Below are 24,557 nucleotides of genomic sequence, written 5' to 3'. Positions count from 1 at the left end.
AGTCACAGAGTATAATGATACATGCAGTCAAACTATTTGTTTTCATTTTTAGGTTGTCTTTTAGTAAGAATGGAGTGGTTAGGATAGATGGTTTCTCCTCTCCTGATCAATATGATGATGAAGCACTGAGTTTATGGACACATGAAAACTATGAAGATGATGAACTGGACCTAGAAACTTCTAAATACATTCTTGATATCATAGGGGATAAATTTTGTCAATTGGTAACCTCTGAGAAAACAGCCATGTCCTGGGTGAAAAAAGACGGTAAGGAGCCCTCAAAGCTGTCAAGTGTTGTGCAGTTTTTCTTGGATTACCATTGCTTCCTTTTGCGTAGCTCTGTTCCCCTGGCTGCTGGATTTTCCTAGGCTGTTTAGTAGGAGGACATGCTGGGGAGGGTTCCTTCCTCAGTGGGCCAGCCCGATCCCCTCCCTGTGCTTGGCTGTGCTGGGCCAGGGCCCTGTTGGGTTTGGAGGAGCCTCCATTGCCAGCTTGGCCTCCAGCTCTGCAGCCAGAGCAGCCAGCTCCCAGCCAAGGCCTGTGGCGAGCCAGGTACTGACTGCTGCCAACAAATGGTGTGTTTCTGATGTGTCTCCTTCCCAAAACAGAGGAGAAGAGTGCAGCAGCGTAGGCCCCGCAGAGCATGTGCTAACACTGTCGCCTCCCCACCAAAGCAGCCCTCCATCCTTCTGGCCCACAGCAGATGGGCGCAGGCTGGTGGTTCTGCTAATTCCAGGCTGTATGAGGAGGAAGTGGAGCAGAAAACACATACCAGCCAGGTCTTCTGAACAGGCACCTCTTTCCCCTTCTGCCAGCTTCAACTGTCCAGCTCATTGATTTGGCTGCCCTTTAGATCAAACATGTCCCACGGGCAGTCAGGTGAAAAACCCTCTTGAGTGCATGGGTTAAAAGTGTACGCTAAAAAAGTTCTTTGTGCTTGCAGCAATATCTTTTCTGTATTACTTTAGTCTGTGTTTTCTGAATGTTTTATTTCTTTATAATGTGTTTCCAGATAGTAGGGATTCCAGATAGTAGGTAGCATTGAAGGGAATGCTGTGTAATGGAGCTAAGAGGGTAGCTCTTGATGGCCTGTTCATGAAGAATCATTTTCCTCCCCCAAAACCCAGTTGTGTCTGAGGGGAAACTTATGAATGCTTCATCTATAAAGACTATTCATTCTGTGCTTTGCATTTAAATTTCAGTCCTTTTATTCTGCTTATTTTGTATTTCAGCCAAAATTGCATGGAAGAGAGCAGTGAGAGGAGTCCGTGAGATGTGTGATGCATGTGAAGCCACATTATTTAACATTCATTGGGTCTGCCAAAAATGTGGATTTGTGGTCTGCCTAGATTGTTACAAAGCAAAGGAAAGGAAAAGTTCTAGAGGTCAGTTTTTTATGAACTAGAGTATTGTATAGGCTGTTTATTCTCATTTGTTGCAGAGCTGCTGATCCACTAGAACTGTCCTTCTGTAAAGTGTTAAATTACTTCTTGTGTGTATTGGTTTCTCTTAGATCTACTTTGCCTCCTTTTTTGTCAGTAGATACAGAATCAGTCATTCAGAAAGCAGCTGCTGTGGGGGCTATTTTAGCTCTTTGTCTACGTTTCAGTCTTTTTGTGTGGATTGCTTGTGCCTTGCCCCTCAAGGTTAAATCTTGTTCTTCAGTTTTGAGGCTGGTGCTCAGTCACACCTCTCTGTTTATGGTAACTCATTGCTGTTAAGACTTGCCTTGATTTGAATGCTTTCTGGAGGCCTCCCTTCAGAAGTGGCTTGTCATAATGATGTAACATCCTATTTTATAGTTTTATCATAAAAAAGAGATAGAGGGAAATACTCCATCTCTTAAAAATGAATCTTAATGGTATTTAAAATGAATCTTAATGGAAGTTTCACAATCCATAAGTCTACACATATACGTGGTTTATCCTGTGCTCTAATGGAAATACCTACTTTAGTCTGGAGAGAGAGAAGTATAACAGGACTGACTTGGAAACCTCTGATTTCTGGGTGACCCAGCTGGGTTGCAATTGAAAGGAGGAATGACTTGGAGGATTGATTTGGGCTTGGAGCCCTCGGCTGTGACACTGGTGTGCAGGCTTGGTGGAATGCACTGCCTTCCCTGGGAGGCAGGCGTTGTGCCCTGGCACAGTTCTGCGGTCAGACGCTGTGCCAGGAACTGATTCAAGGATAATGCTGTTTTGAAAAGCAGTTCCATGTTTGTCACAGCCGTGTAATGTCACAGATGTGAAATGTTAGTAAAATAAAGTTTAAGTGTTAGGTGCAAAGCTTTGCCAAATGGAGATTCTCACCCACTTTGTCCCTGGCTTGCAGTGACAGGCCTCCTACACTGAAGTTTTTAGGGAGCTAATGTCAGGATTTTCCTGCACTGAGAACAGTTGTTAATGCTTTAATGCTGGAGGCTGCTTCAGCAGCTCTTTGGCTGAAGTCTGTGTGTGCGCATGTCTGTGCATCCATCTGACGTGGCTTGGGATAGATGCCAAACATTATTTACCCTGGGAACACACAGTCAGAGGCTTTTTATAGTATGTGTTAACCAGCCAGGAAAGTTTTAGTAAAATGTCTTAGAAGTTGGAACAAGCAGTATAAAGAAGGAGGCTTCTCTTCAGTTTTCTTACAGGGAGGACTTTCTCCTTTCTTTTGATTGCAATTTTACGTGTGAAAGCAGAAGTACGACAGCTTCCCTCGCTGTGGCTTAATTTCTAATGGTGCCGTAGGATTCATGTGAACTGTGCTGCTTCTTTGGTACTCTCTTAAAAAACGTTCAGAACCACCCACCCATCTCTATATACTAGGACTTTTATATTACACCATTTTTCCTGGAACCAGTAGTTGTTTTTTTACAGTTGCTGAATGTAACAGAGAATCCCCTGGTTTTTTCCTGCTTCAGCAGGAATGTTAGATTTTTAAATATTTCAGATTCAGATACTTATCAATGACTTCTCTTATCACTTTACTACATGAGTGAGTGCATATGCAACCATTGTTACCTTCAGAGAGTTTATGGCACCATCAAGTGGGATTCCATGTTACGACATTTCCGTGAGAAAACAGATTTAGATACATAGTGTTCTGTTGTCTTGATTTATTTATATTTGTGACCAGTTGGATATTGAGATGTTTTAGGTGCTACAAAAACTACTGAATAGCATATAAATTTAATATTTATCTGAAGGAACATTTGAAACGTTGTGTACCTACTACAGTGTAAAAAAAAAAAAGCCTTAAATGTGTTACATGTTCCTGTGGTGTGTTCCTGAGTTTAAATTGCAAGTGATACCAGTGAGCAAACTGGTAAAAGGCTTGGAAAAATGTCTTAAAATTAGTAGTTTAGTGAATAGGACACAAGACTGGGGATGGAGAGAGAAATTGTGTTCTTTCTGCCCCAAAATCACATTGTAGGTTGGTGACCAGTTGCTTGGCCAGACATTTTTGGCTCTCATTATTCTTGTGTGTTTTCTTTACATTGCATATTTCAGGAGAGTCTTCCTTAAACAACTTAGAAAGCATCTCTCTCTTACCAGTTAGGCCCTCTCTGCTGGCACAAATGATTTTCAGCCAGTATTAGGGTTTCATGGTTGCTTTAATGTGCCATAAATCCGCGATGCAACTTCCCTCTCCTTTGTGCCACCAGTCCCACTGGTGTAGCTGCATCATAAGCTGAATCAGAGAGATTACTTGGTTAAAGTTGTCTTTTTGGCTTGTCTGGTGAACTCTGGTTGAAAACAGATGCTTCCAGTTGGAGTGTGGATTGTGTCAAATTAGATGAACCATACAATCACAGCTTAATTAAGTCTCTTTTCCATGGCAGGATTCATCAAGGGAGGCTCATGGCCCTAATAGCAACTGTAAAGGATTTCAGCCTGTGTTAAATTGGCAACTCACTAAATTGATAAAGGGAATACACTTTGAAATTTGGAAGTAATTGGCAAGGGCCTGTGTTACAGATGCAGCTATTTCAGATTTCAGTATTGTTAAAACTCTTTTTGTTAATGTGAAAAGTAGCTGTTATATGCAAGTCCTTGTCATACTGGATACCTAGACAGAAGACCTGCGTGTGCAGAGAAATGTTTCTAACCAAAACCAGTCTGAAAGACCTTAGCTCTGTCTGTGTGCAACATAAGGGAAGTAAAACATTGGCAATACTATTTTGCAGATAAGGAGTTGTACGCCTGGATGAAGTGTGTGAAGGGACAGCCTCATGATCACAAGCACCTGATGCCAACACAGATTATTCCAGGCTCTGGTAAGACTATATGCAAACAAGCAGAAGCTGCTTTTCCCCCCAGGTCTTTTCCGTGAAAGTGGGGACAGAGTTGTTTCTTGAAACTTCTCATTTTCCATTTAAAAACCTGGGAGTTGGGTTAAATGGTTGCAAGAAGGCAAGTGGTTCTGGGCAGTTACCAGCACTGGGCACAGATGATGACGAGAGTAAGAGAAGTGTGCTGACAGATGTGTAAAGGGGTTTTGGGGACAGGCAGTGAAGAAATTGAGAGCCTTTTTTTGTGATGGATTTGTACCTTTTCAGAGCAGAATAAAACAATCAGAATGTATTTAATAAATCTGACCTTAGCTGTTAAAAGAAAATGTTTAAATAGTACCACTGAGGCAATGGATTTTTGGGGATTTGTATTTCACTATTGTCTCTCCCATGCCCAAGTTCACTGCATTTTGATTGAGCAAAATGCAGTGAATGAGCTCATGACAATTGAAAAACTAAGCAGGAATCATAAATCCAGCTAGATTCAGAATTCTGCTTACCACCAAGTAAGTTCTCTGAAGTACTGCCATTAAGTGTGATGTAGTGGTTGTTAGCACAAAATTTCTGTCAGCACTGATACAGACCAGAAAATAGAAAACTGAAATGTGCCCTTAAACGTCCTAAGTAAATTCCCAGGTTATTTTAAGCTGAAAATACAGAACCAAGTCATTATTCCATGGGTTGTTCCATGTTAGTTCAGGTAGAAATGAAAGTTGGGTAGATTCCATAACAAATTCAAATTGTGACATTTCCCAGAACAGGTTCTAGACTGCAACTGGTTTGAATTTTAAATTGTGAAAGTGAACCACTCATCTGGAAACAGCACAGTGAAGGCTGCCTACTTAACCTCAGTTTTGTTCTTCCGTGCATGCCCATTACCAAACAGCCTTCATTTACATGCTCACATACTGATTTGTTGTCAAGACATGGCTCGCTTCAGTCTTTAGCTGATGGTTTTATTGAATGAAGCAATGATACACCTATTGAACAATGAGAAGTAAATAATTACTGGCTTGCTTGATGTGTGCCATGCAATGGGAATGCAGACTCAAGCGCAGGTTATTCAGAAGGGTAGTGTGCGATTATTTAATTGAATGTCTCTCTGCACAAGCTTGAAGATAAACTGGGCAGTCATTTTGGAGAAGTTTTGAGTGATAAATTCAGGATTTTTAATAGTTTAAAACATCACCGTGTACGTTGTAAAGAGGGTCAGAATGATTGACAGCTAGTAATGTTTTTCTTCTTAATTGTCTCTAGTTTTGACAGATCTTTTAGATGCTATGCACAGTATTAGAGAAAAATTTGAAATTAAATCCCATTGTCAGTGCACCACCAAGCAGAACACACAAGCTGGCAAGCTCCCTGCAATGAATGGTGTGTCTCAGGTGAGTCTAAAATGTGTGTATATATATATTGCATCTTGTTCAAGTATTCTGATCCTGGTGGATTTTTGTATTTGAGTAGTACCAGTTGCATTTTAGTTTGCATATGTGGGGGTTAAGTGTTGGCCCTGTCTTTGAAATACGTTAAAGTGAAGCTATGTAGTTAAAAATAAATTTGTTCTTTACAGGTTTTGCAGAATGTCCTTAACCACAGTAATAAAATTTCTCTGTGTATGCCTGAGTCTCAACAGCAGAATACTCCTCAAAAGTCTGAGACAAATGGTAACACAAGTCCAAGGAGTGATGTGAGCACAGACAGCAAGTTAACACCGCCTGAATCCCAGTCCCCACTGCATTGGCTGGCTGATCTTGCAGAGCAGAAAGCCAGAGAAGAAAAAAAAGGTATATGTTTGAAATTGTCATATCATGTCCGTGACTTTGGGGGCACTGCTGGTACTTTTCAGATGACACTAAGCTGGGATCCTGTGTTGATCTGTTGGAAGGTAGGAGGGCTCTGCAGAGAGACCTGGAATGGTTGGATGGATGGGCACAGTCCAGTAGGATGAAGTTTAATAAGTCCAAGTGCCAAGTCCTGCATTTTGGCCACAATAACCCCCTGCAATGCTGCAGGCTGGGGACGGTGTGGCTGGACAGTGCCCAGGCAGAAAGAGACCTGGGGGTACTGGCTGACATCTGGCTGAACATGAGCCAGCAGTGTGCCCTGGTGGCCAAGAAGGCCAGTGGCTCCTGGCCTGGATCAGGAATGGTGTGACCAGCAGGAGCAGGGAGGTCATTCTTCCCCTGTACTGGGCACTGGTGAGGGCACACCTCGAGTGCTGTGTCCACCTCTGGCCCCTCAGTTTGGGAAGGACGTTGAGACGCTGGAGCGCGTCCAGAGGAGGCAGCGAGGCTGGAGAGGGGCTGGGAACACAAACCCTGTGAGGAATGGCTGAGGGAGCTGGGGGTGTTCAGCCTGGAGAAAAGGAGACTCAGGGATGACCTTATCACTCTCTACAACTCCCTGAAAGGTGGTTGTGGTCAGGTGGGGGTTGGTCTCTTTCTCCAGGCAGCACTGACAGAACGAGAGGACACAGTCTTAAGCTGTGCCAAGGGAAATTTAGGTTGGATATTAGGAAAACGTTTTTTTACTGAAAGGGTGATAAAGTACTGGAATTGTCTGTTCAGGGAGATGGTGGAGTCACCATCCCTGGATGTGTTTAAAAAAAGACCGGATGTGGCACTCAGTGCCATGGTTTAGTTGATGTGGTGTTAGAGCATGGGTTGGACTTGATCTTAAAGGCCTCTTCCAAGCTGGTGATTCCATGTGATTCTGTAATTAAATTAATAAAAAATAACACCATTTGCTGTTCACAAAAAGAAAAGACAGTGTTCTTTTCTCTGCTGATTCCAAGCTTGAAACTGCAGCACCTTTCACTGGTGGCATCAGAATCCCTCACCAGAAGATCTGCTGGTGGAATGCCTGTGTGCTGTGGAAGTATTTCCAGCTACAGCGTATCTCACTCAGGACAGGCACTCACTCAGCTGCACGTTGAGATGCTGAGGAAGGCCTTTGCTTGGTCACACTGTTTGACTCTGTTTTGAAGGATGTAGTTCGTCCTCTGGTGTATTTCCAGGTGAATAAAGCACTAGCGCTGCACAGTCTGTTACCACCACTAGGAAATGCAGGGTACCACTGCTGTTCCTATGTGTGCACTATGATACAACAGTGTAAACTTGCAATGATTATTTTTGTTTTAGAGAACAAAGAATGTCCCTCTGGAAAACATTCAAAGGAAGGGAAGGACCAGGATAATTTGGAGTCCCCAAACTGTAAAAGTTCCCCTCCTGCATCCCAGAACAACGAGCAGGGCTCAACCTTACGAGATCTCTTAACTACAACAGCAGGCAAACTGCGTCTGGGCTCTACAGATGCTGGCATTGCTTTTGCTCCAGTGTACTCTACAGGAACAGCAGTAAGTGTTTACAAGATGCACAGTTTTTTCTCTTAGGATTTGAAAATCTCTATCAGTCTGTTCTGGCACATTACAGTTAGAGCAGTCTGATAGGTGTATTGCTTTAAATAATCATTCATAATTAAAACTTCATTAACATTTTATTTGTTTTTATATATTATGATAATTGATACAACATCAGAAACGTTACTCTCTTTCAAAAGGAATTGCATTAAGTTGCTCTTACATTGTTTAAGCATGCATTTATTTTCTAACAGAGTGGGAAGAGTGGAAGGACTATGCCAAACATTCTTGATGATATAATTGCTTCAGTAGTAGAAAACAAGATTCCACCAAATAGAGCACCAAAGATAAATGTAAAATCTGAAACAAAAGAAGAGCCAAAGGATGATAAAAAAAGTATTCAGGATGACTGCAGTAAACGGTACAGTGATATCCAGTATTCGTGGATCTGTGATAAGCATGTTCTGTGGCTCAGAGATCATAAAAACACCAACAACTGGAAGCTCTTCAAAGAGTGCTGGAAACAAGGAAGGGTAGGTATTGAGCAGGTTGGTTAGTAAAGTGACATCAGCATGAGCTCTGGGGAGTTGTGTATTAAAGGACAGAAGTGTCTAACTCCATGTTTAAAACTGGGGGCAAAAAATGGTTGTCAGGTATAGCCCACAGATGAACCTTGTGTAGTTAAACTTGAGTTAACCAGTTAGAATAAATAGGGCATTTCTGTTGTGGAGTTTCAGATTCCAAAAAGGGGTGACACCTTTGGATGTGGGTGCTGCTGGAGGAAGTGTTAACAGCTCAGTAAGGCCAAGGTCTTCCTTATGTGTTCCAGACACATTTGTATTCCAGTTCAGTTAAAGAGTTTGTCTACTTGTGAAAGAATAAGTATGATTTTTAAAAATTATTTTATTTTCCTCTTTACAGCCAGTTTTGGTGTCCGGTATGCATAAGAAAATGAACTTCAGCCTGTGGAAAGCTGAGTCAATCAGCCTGGATTTTGGAAACCAGCAAGCCGATATCTTGAATTGCAAGGACAGTATAATTTCAAACACCAATGTCAAGGAGTTCTGGGATGGTTTTGAAGATGTTTCGAGTATGTTCCTTAAAATGTATTTTGGTATTGATTCTGAACATGATCAGTGTTAGAAACTGCTGTTAAAAAATATCATTATGGATCATGAGGCTTTGAAGAAACTTCAAAAAGAAAGCTGTAGATAATCTGTTTCCAGAGAATGTGGTGGAAACTTGCATTTTGTATCTCTGCAGAATTAAGGATGCACTATTATACTAGCTAGGACTAAGTAATAAACTGGACGAATGTCCTGTTTGGTTTGTATCATTCTTGAGTCTTGAAATCGGCTATCTCCTGTTTATGCATGAAATTTTGATTCTTGGCAGGTTTAGAGTTAATGTTTATATTTTAGTTTAATAAAGTGAACTACCTACAGTACATTAGTTTTTAGTTATTTCTGTTACTTGCAGAACGGCAGAAAGTAAAAAATGGAGAAACAGCTCTGCTAAAACTGAAGGACTGGCCTTCTGGTGAAGATTTCAAGGCCATGATGCCAGCAAGGTATTTTGAGTTTAATATTAGATGTTCTTTGGTCAATCTTAATTTACTCTATTTTCTCTCTCTACGTAACGGAAGCAAATTCAATTACATACTTTTTTTCTTTTCTCCTGCAGATATGAGGACTTACTAAAAAGTTTACCCTTGCCTGAATATTGTAGTCCAGAAGGAAAACTAAACTTGGCTTCTCATCTGCCAGGATTTTTTGTCCGTCCGGATTTGGGACCCAGGCTATGCAGTGCATATGGTGAGCTTGCCCTATAAATGCAGCACTTACCTCTTCCCTTAAACTTGTAGACTATCACACATTACCATGCTTGACAGAAAGCTGAGCTTTCTTGAAGGATAATTGTTCACTGAATGTAGGGGAAACACTCACTGACTTGGGTATTTAACAGTATTTGCACCTAGGCCATGAGAGTCTATTTGCTTCTCCATTTTTTTCCATCTTGTCTTATGCTATTACAGTCTTCTGAAGCATACAAATGGTTAGCTGCTTCTACACAGTGATAGAACCTGTCTTTAGTAAGGTTTTGTCATTTTGTCTACATGACAAAATACTTCATGAAATATCATTGTATTCATAATTCTGGTCATAAATTAATCTCATAATATTTCTCATACTTTATTTTGCGTGCTGTACACTCAAAAATCTGTTCAGAAAAGGTTGGTTCCCTCAGACACTTTCTGTCTGCTCCTTCTTTTGCAAAGAGTGTTGTTTAATTCTGTTTTACAAATTGTTGTAATAGGACAAGAAATGAGTAGCAATTTGTGACACGATGGCTTTGGTTTTAAAAGTTCTCCAAATATCCTGTGAAAGAAGCATATTAACAATAGTGATAATGGCATGGGTCTGAGGACTGAGTCATTAATGCCACTCTGAGATAATACTGCTCTAAGGCTCAGTGTTCCAGAATGTCCTTTTGACTTAAGAATGTTCATTTCCACTTCTTAAAACTAAAATTAATTTTCCTCTTTGGGCATGATTTTGATTAAGAGCTGTCTTACAGCCAGACATAAAAGTGACAGATTTGATAACCTTGTGTATTCATTGTACCTGTATTCTGCCCTGAACAACCTGAAGGGTTGAAGAGGAATGGAACATAGTGGTCAGGAAATGTCTCTTGACTATTCTGCTGAAACGTTTTGTTCTGACACAGATGCTCTGTAGGGACAGGTACCTGGGCTAAGAGAGAATCTCAAGGACTCTGTTAAAAGTAATGCTTTCTTGCTTAGCAGGTGAACAAAAAATATGTTTTCAATTTGTCTATCTCAGTGATGCCAAGTGTACTTCAGGAATTTCTTCGCTGTTGTTACATGTTCTGATTTGAATATGCAATACAAATAAATCTTAATTTTATCTTTTAACATAGGTGTGGCTGCTACTAAAGACCATGACATAGGAACCACAAATCTCCATATTGAAGTTTCTGATGTCGTGAACATCCTTGTTTATGTTGGCATAGCCAAAGGAAATGGAGTACTTTCCAAATCAGGTAATGTGAATCTCACTCTCTGTAAGTGGTGTAGATGGACTGAATGTTCTGCCCCTTCTAAAATTGACAGTGTTCTTTGGAAGGCAGTGAAAGAGATCCATAAGAACCTGCTTACAGCTGGGAGATTCTTTGTTCCAAGGGTTTGCACGCACATTAGTTCTACACTGCAGTTCATGAATTATGAAATGGTATTTCAAACTCTTTCCACTTTTTTTGCCATTTTGTATAATTGATGCACCACTGCTGTGCTGGGACGGGCATAGCTAATGGAAGTGCAGGGTGAAGGATTTTCTCTGGAAGCTGTACTGGTTCTAACAGTTATGTCAGGATGATGTATTTGCCAAACCTTCTGTTTATGCTGCTGCTTCTGCATGCATTGTGCCTATCCATTGAATTTGGGCTGCAATGTAATTTTTCAACACTGGAGAGCTTAAATTGGTGTATGTTAGTCGTCTCTATGAGGTTTATTGCTTATGTGAAACAGTCTTTAAATCACTGTAATAGTTTTGTTTCTTTGCCCTTTTTCTTTTGCCCTCTTATTCCGTAATCAGCAAATGTAGATTTTGGGTGTGACTAATAGAGCTGCAGTAAGGTTTGTCTTTCATTTGCTTTGTTTTCACGTGTGCACTGAGTTAATAGCAGCAAACCTGAGCATCCTGAGAAAGCTCTGGCTGCAACAACAGCATGCTTGTGCTGACTGCAGGAAAACACCATTTTCATCTTTTCATTTTTTGGTACCAGTCCTGCTTGTTTATTTCAGGTAGGAGATTGTGTTCTCTGGAAATCAGGAAATGTGAAAAATTTCAAAAATTAAATATATTTTAAGGTGTCCATGGCATTCATGTTCTAGCAATGAGTTACAGGCATTGAACAGAAAGATCACCTGGTGGCTTCTGTTGTATTCAGCAAACTTCTATCTGCTCAGTCTCACACAAGAAATTTGAAAAGAAGGTATTTAGTTTCAACATTTTTTCTCCTTCTCACATTTAAAGAATATTTTTGTTGACCCTTAGGAGTTTTGAAGAAGTTGGAAGAGGAAGATTTGGATGACCTTTTAAGGAAGCGGTTGAAAGATTCAAGTGAATTACCTGGTGCTTTGTGGCACATTTATGCTGGCAAAGATGCTGACAAGATAAGAGAGTTTCTGCAAAAGGTTAGCTCTATTACATGTAATTTATAAATATAACCTAAGTAATTGGTGAATCAAACGGGGCTGGCAAAAACCACAAACCCCACCTCAATGTTAGAGAAGGGAGGAAGGCAAAATTATTTCCTTTATAGCACATAAAATAAATTATACTTGACCTGCTGCACCACAAACAAATAAAATGTGTAACACATATATTCACTTAGGAAGAGTGACAGGTGTCTTGTAACTGAAGGCTTAGGGCATGGAGATCTACTCTTGCCCTGCTCTAATACAAAAGATAATTTGTGGGATGATGTTTTTCTGTCACTAATCCATTATTGTATTATTGCTGCTGAAGTTTTGGTGAATTTTCCCATGCCAAATCCCCTGACCTCACCACCCAGTGGCCACCAGTCTTTGGCAGGACTGTGTGACATCAGTCAGCACAGGAACGTGGCTGGGCTCTTGGTGAAGGTGGAAGCAGTGGGATAACTAAAAAGGGCAGCAAACTTAACCTGGTCATGTTGCAGATCATCCTTCAGTGGCATGTGGTGATCAGTTAGAGCCACATCAGAACCTTTCAGGTTGTTCCCTAGGATGAAGATCCATCAATCCATTAAATCTAGGGATCCACCTTGGAAGCAGTTTTCTGTGCCCTGTCCTTAGCACATTTGTGTGTTATGGGAAGGTGGCCTTGATAGGTGACACAGAAATAGCAAAGTATCACTGAAGTGATTGCTTGAGGAGATGTCTTTACTGTGAGGAGAGATGAGATGAGTTTTAACTGGCTGCAGCAGAGGGGTCCATAAACAAACTTGAGGCCAAGGGCTCTGCTGTGAGCAGGAAAGCCTAAGAAATTTAGCAGTGAAGATTCCCTTTGACAATAAAGCAGTGTTTCTGTAGCAGGCCAGCTGTCCTCCAGTGACTCAAACATTTGCTCTTTGGCAGGCTAAACTGTGGGTAAAAATGAGCACTGGTAAGTAAAACAAAGCTAATTCTAGGAGATTATGAATTATTCAGCAAGACTTTTTTGTTCATTCAAAAAGTAGATGCTCATGAATTAGATGGTGCCTTTCAGTTCAAAAAAGAGAGTTATGAATAAAGTCATGAATGCAAAGGAATAGGTGGACATAGAGAGGAAATGCTGAATACTCCCTCAGAGCACTTGTGAAACTACTGTGAATAGCTGTGAAACTATTTGAGCAGCAGTTTAAAACAGAAGCATTTAGGATGCTGCGGAAAGAAGTTTGTCATTTGCTACCACAGTTTGCCCTGGTATCCCAAATGAGTTGTGTACCACCATGTATTTTACAAGTGGTGGTATTTGTGAAGTATTGAATTGGAGATGAATTGATGGGTAAGCATTGGGACCACTTTGCTGCTGATAAGATATAAAATCTCAGTATCTAATACTCAAGCAGAGTTTAAAATTCTCCATCACACATAATTGCATTCATTTAATAAATAAAAGCAAAGAAATGTATGTTTTTAATGAGATACTTGCTTGTTTCATGACTCAAGACAGGTGGATTAGGTTTGTGTTCTTTGTACGTAATATGTTCTTATGTAATCACTTTTTTCTTTTTTAGTGATTAGGATTGATTTAGTGGCAGTTGATTAAGAGTAATATTTGTTCCCCTGTGGCTCACTTGATGAGAAATGGTAATTCCTAATGGAATTACACAATCCATGTCAGGAAGTATTTTTATGTGTTGATAATTTTTTCTGAATACCTTCAGAGGGTGGTAGGAAAGCAGCTTCTTATCCCAGCATGGCTGAGGTTGGAATGGACCCCTTGAGGTCCCTTCTGCCGAGCCCTGTGCTCAAGCAGAGTCACCTGGAGCAGGTTTCCCAGGACTACAACCTTTGGCTTTATTGGCTGCTTTTTATCCTGAGCTAAGGTAGTGATGTTGCGTGTCTGTGTCAAAACTAAAGAAGGTTCTAAGCCTGAGGAATTGGCAGCACAGGAACTCCTGAGCTCAGATTGTATTTTCTGGATGAAAGAAGTTACACAGAGAGCATGATTATTGTGCTGAGTTCTTTAAAGCTCTGCATTTTGGAGTGGGAGTGTTGCAGATGTCTTCAGTTCAGTGACACTTCCCAGATCCTTTGGGGTTGTTTTGAGCCCCTAGCCAGAGTTCTTGCTTGGTGTTCGGAACCGAGTGACATTGCTTGGCGAGGTGGATATACATAAAATTAATCAGCAAAAGGTTTGGTTCTTTTGGAAGTTATTTGGGATCTTTTCTATACTTAACAGATAGCAAAGGAGCAAGGCCTAGAAGTTTTACCAGAGCATGATCCAATCCGTGATCAGAGTTGGTATGTGAACAAAAAACTTCGCCAAAGACTTTTTGAAGAATATGGAGTAAAAACCTGCACAGTTATTCAGTTCCTTGGTGATGCTATTATTCTACCAGCAGGAGCACTTCATCAGGTAATGTACCTTAGGTTAAAGACATACAAGAGTAATAACTTTTTTCCAAAGACATTTGTGCTCAGTTACATTTTTTTTCTTAGTATCTGTTAGCATGTAGAAATGTAAAATAAGGTACATCTGCTGGTGTAGCTAACTAACATACAGCAAATTGAATGCCTTAAGTATTAGTTCATCTTTTGCTTTACAATTACAAATGAACAGACCATTATTAACTATTGTTTTCCACCTTTCATTTCTGTAGCAAATTTCTAAACAAACTGAGTCTAGTTATGGCAGAGTCAGGTTAGTAATTTTCTTCTAAGCCAGAAGTTAAGCTAATCAAGGAGGGGCAGGGAGAGCAACTTGAGCAGGTATGAATGGTAAGCACCTGGATGTCAGGTGTCATTGTTTTTGTCTTTAGCTGTAGGAGATTTGTAGTGGGTGTTCTGGTGTTCCTGTAACAGATATTTGGTTGTTTTCCCATGCCACATTTAAGCTCCTTTTAACACAGATGGTACATCAATCACCAGAAGTCATCATTGTCTCTCCAACAGCTTTTCTTACTATGAGAGTGATACCACCTTTGCAGCAGCTGAGCTGATCTAATCTGTAGTTGGGTAAGAAAAGTACTGCCAGTGGGGGAGTTCTGGAGAAGCAGGACAAATTTGTGTTAGTCAGCCTCATGACCTGGCATAAAAGGTTTGTTACTGCCTTTAGGCCTTTTTTTCCCCTCACAGCCTGTAAACTGCTGCTCCTTGGTGAAAAGAGGAAGAAAGCTCAATTGTTTAGGTGGGATTTTTAGGCCATTCTAGATGTATTTCTTTCCTGCTTCAGCAGGAAGTGGAGGCTGCTGTCTTGCCAGCTGTCAAGCACCACTAATGAGGTGACTGTCAAGGAATGAGGAGCATCCCCACCCTGCAGTTGGTTGTAAACCATTGTGATGTTGAAGGTCTATCATTGATCTCCCTGTGGGTTCAAGTGAGGCCAAGCCCTTCTGAAGAAGGTGCTGTTGGGTTTCCAATCTGCAGATCAGCTTCCAGCTGTGGCAGACAGGAAGCAATGGCTCACCATGTCCCTGTGGCCAGGGTACTGGGGTTTCCTCTGTGAAAAACTGACGGGAGTGTAGTGATGACAGGGGTTATATCCCTGTTCTGTCTCTGGCTGTGTCTGTTGTGGGGCATTGAAAGCAACTGGTACCTTACCCAGACTAGGCTCCTCCTCGTCCCACTGAGTTTCTGGGTGGGTTTGACATGGTGGTACATAGCTCTGGATGGTCGTTGTGGATTTGTTTTCTGGCACAGGAAAGGAAAGACCCAGACAGCCCCAAACAGACCTTGCTGACCCAAATCTAGCGAGGTGTAGGTTGCCTTCCCCTGTACAATGACTCAGGGCTTCATGTTGTTTCACAAATGTGGAGGAACATCTGACATTGCTGCTGTTCTTGGTTCCTGTTAGGCTAAAGAAGTTGGCACTCCCAGAGTCACGTATTGCATCCTCCAGCAGCCTTACTCTGATCTCATGAAACAAGAGAGATATATCCCAGATAGAAGAGTGGAAGGGAACCCAGGGGAAATAACAAATGTACTGAGAAATCTGTTTTATATAGCATGTGCTATTATATAAAGGCATACAGAATATAAAACATGAAGTAGTGGGACTGCTCCAGTCTTCCCTGTACTTTATATGTTTAAGGACCAAAAGTAAGACCACTCTTATCTTTATCTCCTTGGCTTTAAACTGCTGATTGTGTTTGAAGTGGTAATGTTCTAGCTTCTGGCACCAAGGAGTTAATAACATGGTGTTTTTAAACCTTAGTGGGTGAAGCTTGAGAACCTTTTCATCTTCAGTAAGAAGTTCCTGTGAATCTGCCACGTAGGAGGAAATAAAAGCATCGTGTTCTTTCATGTATGTGCATAGCGCTCTCTGTAGAGATGCGTAAATACTGACCTTAGGGATCAGCACCAACACTTCAGAGATACAAAGCACATTTAAAAACTGAAAAATAAGTCTGCACTAGAATACATACCATGTTAAGGTTACACATTAAGTGTTTCGGATTTACATGCACATTATGAACCTTTTAATTATTAAAACTGGGTAAGAGTTGATGCTAAATCAGGTGGTAAATTAACATTTTTATTTGCTCATGAGTAGTGTTGTGGGGCAGAAGAAATCAGACTGAGGGCTGGAGCTAGGGAGTCTGGCTGCCTGTGGTCACTGCAAAAGTGTAGTTCTGGCTCTTCGTTCTGGAGCCAGTTAGGCTCGTTGGCACACTGCTGCTTCTGACATGCTGGTCTAGAATTTACTGCCCTAACGTGAAGGAGATTGTATTTCTTCTGAATATTGTTTTTCCACCCCCCTCCCCCTGGTTCTATGGATTCATGTCTGGCTTTTAAAGTAATTTATTCTTTACATTTCATGGCAGCATATAGCATTCCTCTTGCTTCCCAGCTTTCTCCCCCTCCCTGTGTACTAGGAGACAGCCGTCACATCCTTCTTGTGATGACTGCAGCAGGCAAAGTCAGACTGCTCCTGGGTGGGATGGGAGGGGACAGCCTTTCCTGTGAGCTGTGACGGGCAGGGCAGCCTTGTCAGTTCCTCTTGTAGAGGGAATTGCTGTCTCAGAAGGAGAATCCAGAAATAGATACAGCATTGGATCGGTCACCTCTGCAGATGCTTCCCTGAATGCTTTGTGAGGGGCATCTCCTTTCTTCTTGGCTCAGCAGTGTCCCTGCCTTGCTAATGGCTGGGCCTTGTTCCCTCTGTGGCACTTGTGACAAGGAACCCTGAGCTCTCCATGGAGCTTCCACAGCTAAAAAAGGGTGCTGGTGCTGTTCTTTTGAAAGATTCGCTCTTTCTGCTGCTCCACTGTGGGTTATGCTGTATCATAGACATCTCTAGGGATGGCCTCCCTGGTTTTAACTTGGTAGCTCCAAATCGGTAAAATATTTAACTAAAAATAAAAAGCTAGAAATACTGGAGTCAGTAATTGACATGTGGTGTTCAGGCACCCTGCAAAACTTGTTCATAGTGGAACAAGTTATTATAATGTTGTTTTTTATAGAGGCATTATCTTGATTTAACAGCAGGATTATGTATTGTACAATAACACGCTCGGAGGTAATGTGACATCCTGGCAATGTTCCGATAAGGATTGTAGGATAAAGGTCTGGGCGTTGCACATGCAGAGCTCTCGGAGCTCAGCCTTGCAGGAAGTGGCTGATCCTGTGGCCATCAGGATGGTTGGCCCTTTCTTCCCTGCCCATTCCCTGTCCTGGCCCAAGTCTGAGGCTTTTCCCGCACCGTGGCCGCCTCCCGGGCCCTGCTGGAAATGTCTGCTCTGCGTGGGCTGGGTGTGAAGCTGTTCTCAGTTCAGCTGGAAGTGGCACAGGCGTGGGAGTGCTGCACTCCTCGCCCCACAAACCTCAGGGGAATCGTTGCTAAACGTTTCTATGTGTGTGTCACTGCATCAGCTTGTGTTATAAATACTATAAATAGAACTGCCTGGGGCTGCCAGCGGGGCATTTCCATGCTAAGTACCAGACCAGCCGGGTAAAATCAGTCCCCGCAAACTTTCACACAGATAAGCCAGGCCCTGAAAGGGAGGGAGAAGACATAAGGCACAGGAGAATTAAAGGTTTGAGGGAAACAAATATTTCCTATTCTGCTATGGAGGGATAGGGAGTCAGTAAAATCTTGTCTTAGTGAGGAGAAAGTGAATGAGTGGTGTGGGATTTGCATGGGCTGGCAAGGAAACCAAGGGCAGGTAGAGACTTGAAAGAGGTGGGAAGCCTGTGAGGGAGGGGAGGGGGCTGGAGCTGCCAGCTGCACAATGCAGAGGTGCCTCACCCCAAGCTCTAGGAAATTCCCTGAGTGCTGGTGGGAGCCTCATGCTGGCACTTCTGCAACTGCTGCCTCTCTCCTGGCTTTCTGCTGCTTGCAGATTGTGTAGCATCAACAAACTCCCCTTGTGTCAGAATTATTTCTGTTTTGATGAATTCTCAGGAAGGACCAGTACTGCTTTGTCCTTGATGATGATGAACCATCAAAAACCCCATGTGCAAGATGACTGCTGAGCTGGGGGTTACCTGATGGGATTTCAGTTACAGGGGTGGAGCTGCTTTGTAAAATCAGAATTGGGCAGGGGTTTTGAAGAAGAAAGGAATTTTTAAATGAAGTCCTGTGTCCTCAACTTCGTAGATCCCAGTGGTTTATTTGAATGTCAGGTACCATAATGGAATTTTTAGAGTATATATTTAGAAACTCTAGATTTTAATTCACGTTAAAATACACACATCTCCCTCAGTCCTAAGCAGGGTGGGATGGGGTGGGGTGTTTGCTGGAATAGCTGAGGCTCTGCCTCCCCACCCCCAGGCTCTGGGAATTCAAACTGTTACACAGCTTCTGTGAGGAGCTGTTGGGAGTTTGGGGGAAAGAGGGTTTTGACTGCTGAATTACAAATTAATTTGTAATTTGTAAGGGTTTAGGGGTAAAAATGCAAATGTTTCTGAAGGGAGTGAACTGGAGTTGGTGGCTGGGTCACAACAAGGAAGCAATTTTCCTTTCCCCTGTCCTCCAGGTTCGACCTGGGTGACACGAGATGGTGTCTGTTCCTCAGTAGTTATCTCATGTCAGTAAGAAGACATGCTCAGAGAAAGAAGAAAAGTGCTCTATCCCCCCTACTTCTCAGCCTCCCCCTTTCTCTGTTCATGGTTGTTTCTTTCAAGTATTTCCGCTAGCAGTTCTTTTTCCAGCGTGTGTGTGCGTGGCCAGAGGAGCCAGGTCCTGCAGGGCAGGGCTGCTCCCGGGGGTGGGCAGAGCGGCGCCTGCGCGCTGCTGGGGCGGCCGAGCGCAGCTGCTGAAGGCAGGAACACGGTGGCGGTGTGGAATTAATGCCGGAGCGGCTGCGGGAAGCGCCGGCGCACAGACAGCGGTGCAGCGTTCAGAGTGCCTTTGGCAGCAGCCAGCTTAGATAAGTCAGACACGCGTAATTGCTCTCTGCCTGCAAAGATGCCCGTTAGTCCAATAAGGCTGTGGTTGAGGGATCTCAAGACCCACTCTTTCCTCAGGTACCTCTGCCAAAGAATAACCCCAAATACTAATTGTCAGTCTCTTTTTGTTATTTTGGATAGGTGCAAAATTTTCACAGCTGCGTTCAAGTAACGGAAGACTTTGTGTCTCCAGAACATCTTGTACAGTCATTTCACTTAACGCAGGAGCTGAGGCTGTCAAAGGAAGAAATCAATTATGATGATAAACTGCAGGTAGGAAATGAATGCTGCTCTGGAAGCGGCTGGGAAGGCAGGGTGTGCTCAGGCTCATTGAAATGCCGAGCAGTGCGTGGAGCTACTTCCTTGCTGCTGTTCACACAGAATAACAATGAGCAGCAGCATGAATGCCAGGGCTGTAAATGACTCTCCCTTGAGCTGCTGGCTTTATTTCACATTACATTTTAAAATGTGTAAAAAGCTGTTCCTTTTGCACAGGCTTGATGAAGCCTTTCCTTTTTCCATCCACTAAGCTTAGGGCTCAGTCCTAAACTTTGCAGAGTTCCTCAGGTCGCAGGCCTTACTAAAATCTGTCCCATGTTCTTGCAGGTTAAAAATATCTTGTATCACGCAGTTAAAGAAATGGTGAGAGCTTTGAAGATTCACGAAGGTGAAATGGAGGATATGGATGAGAACTGAGCACGCTCTGCTTTTCGGAGGTAGCATCACCCAGAGGTTATTTCACCTGATCTGTGAATGGTATACACACTAATTTAAGCTTCACAAACCATCAGTGCCAAGAAAACACAGTCATCATATTTACTTGTTAACGACACTGCAACAGTAGAGCTTCATATCACAGCCACTGTGATTCCATGTTCCACTTGCAAACAGTTGAGCAGCGTTCTGCTGTCTGTATTATAATGTACATGAAGTTTGTGAAATGTCAAAGATTTAAGATGATGTATTTATTTTTGGAAAAAACAACAAAATTCTATGCTATATTGTTGATCAAATGTAAATGTGACTTGTACAGTTTGCTAAAATAATTCAGATCTTTTTCACTACATTGAGACAGTTACTGTGAGAGTAGGACACAAACACCAGCTATTGCCTGCATTTGGGATCTTGCTGAGTCCGCACAGCAGTCATGTCATATTCTGAAAATTACTGCCAAATAATTGTAAACTTTGTAAAATATAAAGTATATAAAGTAGATATTAAATACAGACACTTCAGTATTTTATTGAAGCTATTCAGTGTACAATTAAACGTTTTCGAAAGGTGTAATTTATTTAAAAATTGTCTCATTTTGGTAAAATTTATGTGAACTTTTAAAGCTTAAATATTAAACTTAATATGCTATGTAAATATATACATATATACATTCAATGATGTATTTTTTTAAAACATTGGCTTGCTTTAATTTGTTAAAAGTGCAAGTGTTACACATGCTTTGTACATTGAAGTTGAAAGGGGTTTTACATTTTCCATTAAAATGACTTTGTCAGACGTCGTGGTGTGGATTTGTTTGTTCCGCTGGTGCCAGGGCAGCCGAGTGCTGCCCTCTGCGGGCCGCAGCCGGCACTGCGAGCGCGGCGCTGGCGGGAGCCTCTGCCACTCGCCCCCTTCCCTTTAGGAATCGGCACTTCCTCTACGGGAAGGGGAAAGGCGTTTCTGTAGAATGATTATTTCGTAACAACTTGCCTTTAATGGTTCAATACTACAAAATAATGGATGTTTTTTAAAATGTATTTTTAAATTTTTTTAATTTAATAATGATAAATGTTAGCAGTTGAGCAGAATTCTAGGTTTTGGAGTGAGTTTGAAAATCTTCACAAGAAGTGTGCTTTAAGTTATTGAAACTATTCAAATACTTAGATAGATTACCAAATATTAGGCAGAGCCAATGGCCAGCTCGTGAGATGTCCAAAAGGGGATAGTAATTAACCTGGTTACAGTAACAAGCCTGATTACTCTTCCAGCCTGACACATCTGACTGAATTTGGGGTCACCAAAAACCCCAAATCCCATGTAAGTTACCTTTCAAAATAATAAAGCACAAAAGCAATTCCTCATTCCAAAAGTCAGAATATTTAGTTGGCTTGAGAACTTGAGTTTTGTCAAGTTGCAGAGAAATACCAGGGAGTTAATGGTGCTGCACTTAGCAATTGCTTCTCAGCTTTGTAGCCTGTTCAATCCATTATTATCTTTATTCTTCCCTGCAGCATTAGAGCATTGGCTGAAAATGCAGGATTTGCCAGTGTACATTTCCTTAATGAGAAGTGGACTCTAGTTGTACATACTTTGTATTTTAAGTTCAGGATATGTAAATATTTAAGTATTTCCTTCTTCAATTGATTTTTTTTTTAACATGCCTTACAAATATGAAATTATCATTCCCGCTGCAGAGTCCCATTCCCCTTGGTTCTTTTCCTGCAACCAAGAGCAGTTGTTGGGTCTGGGCCATCACTGCTCACCCCTATGATGGTGTGTCTTGGCAGCTGAGTGGGGGCACAGGGCTTGGTGTCCCCTGAGTTACTGTCCCAAAATGTCATGTTGCCACGCCTGCCCTGGCCAAAGCCATGGGTTTTCTCCTCTACCTCTTCTCCAGTGCCTGTACATTTGACAGCTCCTGTGCCTCGAGGTCTGAGCTTTGGTACCACCCTTTGGGCCCCGCTGACAGCTGGCCCTGCCACCCTAGAGTGCTTAGAGACCTGGGCAGGGATCCCCGGCACCTGCCTGTCAGGCTGTAGATGTTCTTCTCTCCGTGGGGGAAACTGGAAGTGTCTAAACATTGCCAGAAGTTGTTGAAGTTCACAGGTACTCCAAATACCACTAAAAGACACACGCAAAAAAACTGTTTAAGTACTTGGTGTAGCGCATTCTGCTTACTCAGTACCTTAAGGTTTCTGGCTCTGTCACAATGAAGCCAAGCTCCCTGCTCCCCTGCAGGAAGTGGGGCTGGTGTTGTGCTTGTTGTGCTTGTGGCTGAGCATGACCAGAGGTGTTCATAGCTGATGTCTGACACCAGAGAGGGGTTTGTGGGAACGCATTTTGTTCTCAGGTCAGTTTTTCCCTCTTGTCCATTTTCCATGTTCTGTGAGGTGTTACTGGGCATGTTCTTCCCATCTTCCTTTGCTAAAGACTCTTGGGGAGTTTTCTGCTCTACAACCTCAACTATTTTAATACAGCCAAAAGTATTCAGTGAGATCAGCTGAAGCTATTTGAGTGCAGGAATGCTGTCAGCTGCTAGAACATGGATATGAAATACTGTGTGTCATCTTTTGCCACTTCCCTGTTGAGTACAAGCTCTCTTTGTTTGCTTTGCTCTTCATGAAACTCCTCCTTCTTTCCCCTTGCTTGTCATTTGAAAGACCACACCTCAAGAGTCAGCAAAACAGTGAGCCCTGCTCCCCACACCCCCTTTCCCAGCTCATTATCATCATCTCCATCCTCAGCACTGCTGTACAGTAAATGGCCATAGTAGTTTCTTTCCTGTTGTAACTGCAGAGGTACCTAATGAAGAATAAGTTTTTAGCAAAGAACAAAGCAGGGCTGTGATGACCTGAAGTATTTCAGCACAGATAGCCGCTGTGTTTATGGCTTAGCAGAAACAGAAATTGCTGGAATTGCTGGCAGGGAAATGGTGGTCCCTGTTAGGGAGGTCAGATGCAGGGGTTTAGAACAGTCTGATTTGCAAATCTATTGATTGTACTCCTCCAGCTTCATGCAAGTTGCTCAGATCTGTGTGTGTAGGCCAACCCCCATCTGATCAGTACTATGTTCTCATGCTCTCTGACCTTTTTTGTAGGTGGTAATTTTGTTTGTACCCTCTCCCGTGACATTGTGTCAAGCCCTCTTCTGCTCTCACAGCTGACAGCCTTCCCTGCCCTGTGCCTCTAACTGGGAATTTCCCTTCCTTCCTCCTTCCACAGCTAACCATTGCCTGTTCTGTTGCTTTCCAGAGCAGGATGTTTGTGCTCTCCCCCACATCCGTGCTGGATGAGCTGCCTCACCCTGTTGAGATTGTTGGAGTTGGTCTCTGCTGTGCTTTCCCCTGCTAACCCCCAGCTTTGCTTCAAACAATGTCAGCTCTGCACTGTGCTCCTACTTTCCACACTTTGACCCGTGCTTTGATGGCTGGAGCGCTGTGTGGTGTTGCCATGGTCCGTGTACCCCAGCAGGCAGCAGAGCACGCAGTGCTGGGGGCGGTCCTTGCATGCAGTGGCCACCACCATGATCTTTTCTTCCCATCTCAGCAGGGTGGCCCAGGAAACTGCCCAAGGAGAAAATGTCCTGTGGCGTCAGCAGCACACACAAATGAACCTCTGTACTTTCTTCATTTGTTCTCATCAGTTTTGAAAAGGAAGTCACCATCTATAAATAGCTGCTAGGAAAATCTTGCCTCATAGCAAACTGAAGATGTGATTCACCTGATGTGTTGTGTGCAAATAGCTTCATTATAAACATGTGCCTTTAGTCTAAAGGTAAGTGGTGGACTGAGGGATTTTTGCTGTTATGTTCCAAAGTGAACATTTCTGGTACCTTTCAAACATACCAAGGCTATATATTCTTGTCCCAGGTGCCTGTTTCTTTGTTCAGTCCCTGGGTCTGTGGTACCTTAGTGAAAGTAGAGAGTAGGGTTTAGTAGCTCTGAGGCAGGAAATCCTGTATTTTCACAGCTCTAAGGATTTCATATTGTTTGATCTCAATAATACTTTACGTCCTGCAGCAAATGGGCCTGAGGGAACACTTCAAATGATTACAAGACAAAACCCCTGAGTAAGCTGAAATTACTTTAGGTAAAACAAATATGAGAGAAAAAGAAGGTGGAGGAAAAGATGGCCATAGCTCTTGATTCTTTACAGAATAATGAACTTTTTATACAGTTGAACTCCACAGTCCTCATATTCAGGTAGGAAGGTGTGGCAAATAATGTCCAGCCTGTACCTGGCTTGTGGCAGCCATGCCACTGCTCTGGAAGTTTGATTTTGTTTTCTGCTCTTTTAGCCCAGCTCAGTACAGGATGTTATTAGCTGTTGTGGCTGTATTTGCTTTTCGCCATGCACAGAGCTGGACTCGAAGGGGTCTCAGAAGATCCAGTCTTTTGTGGGAAAGGGAGTCTAGATGAGGTGTAGTTCCTGACACTGAAAGCAGGTCATCAGGAACTGCAGGTGGCTGAAGAGCTGCTGCTGAGAGGACAGTAGGAAGGAGTTCACTACCAGAGTTCCTGAACATGGAAATGCTCTCAGAGGAAGCAGTCACAAAATTCCTTTTTCCCCTTTTAATAAAAGCAAAATGTAAAACCCAACACTTCTGTA

At 42.4% G+C, this 24,557-nt stretch overlaps 1 protein-coding gene across 10 annotated transcripts in view; it reads left to right on the top strand.

Moving 5' to 3' along the window:
- The window catches only part of JMJD1C (jumonji domain containing 1C), a 161,468-nt gene extending 140,723 nt beyond the window's left edge, over positions 1–20,745 (top strand). For 9 of the 10 annotated variants that reach the window (XM_053983499.1, XM_053983504.1, XM_053983503.1 and 6 more), the window contains 15 exons: positions 53–267; positions 1,233–1,385; positions 4,175–4,264; positions 5,537–5,664; positions 5,850–6,063; positions 7,420–7,634; positions 7,892–8,170; positions 8,559–8,727; positions 9,117–9,207; positions 9,321–9,451; positions 10,578–10,700; positions 11,714–11,853; positions 14,087–14,263; positions 19,378–19,509; positions 19,843–20,745. In XM_053983499.1, the coding sequence (XP_053839474.1) occupies positions 53–267; positions 1,233–1,385; positions 4,175–4,264; positions 5,537–5,664; positions 5,850–6,063; positions 7,420–7,634; positions 7,892–8,170; positions 8,559–8,727; positions 9,117–9,207; positions 9,321–9,451; positions 10,578–10,700; positions 11,714–11,853; positions 14,087–14,263; positions 19,378–19,509; positions 19,843–19,932 (2,347 nt within the window). In that variant the 3' untranslated portion in view covers positions 19,933–20,745. The remainder of the gene's footprint in view (positions 1–52; positions 268–1,232; positions 1,386–4,174; positions 4,265–5,536; positions 5,665–5,849; positions 6,064–7,419; positions 7,635–7,891; positions 8,171–8,558; positions 8,728–9,116; positions 9,208–9,320; positions 9,452–10,577; positions 10,701–11,713; positions 11,854–14,086; positions 14,264–19,377; positions 19,510–19,842) is intronic. The other variant, XM_053983500.1, reaches the window with a different exon arrangement.
- Positions 20,746–24,557: the final 3,812 nt, after the last annotated feature.

The sequence above is a fragment of the Vidua macroura genome, chromosome 8, assembly GCF_024509145.1.
Source record: "Vidua macroura isolate BioBank_ID:100142 chromosome 8, ASM2450914v1, whole genome shotgun sequence".
In the NCBI taxonomy this organism is placed as follows: domain Eukaryota; kingdom Metazoa; phylum Chordata; class Aves; order Passeriformes; family Viduidae; genus Vidua; species Vidua macroura.
This window is presented reverse-complemented; position numbering and strand designations above follow the sequence as displayed.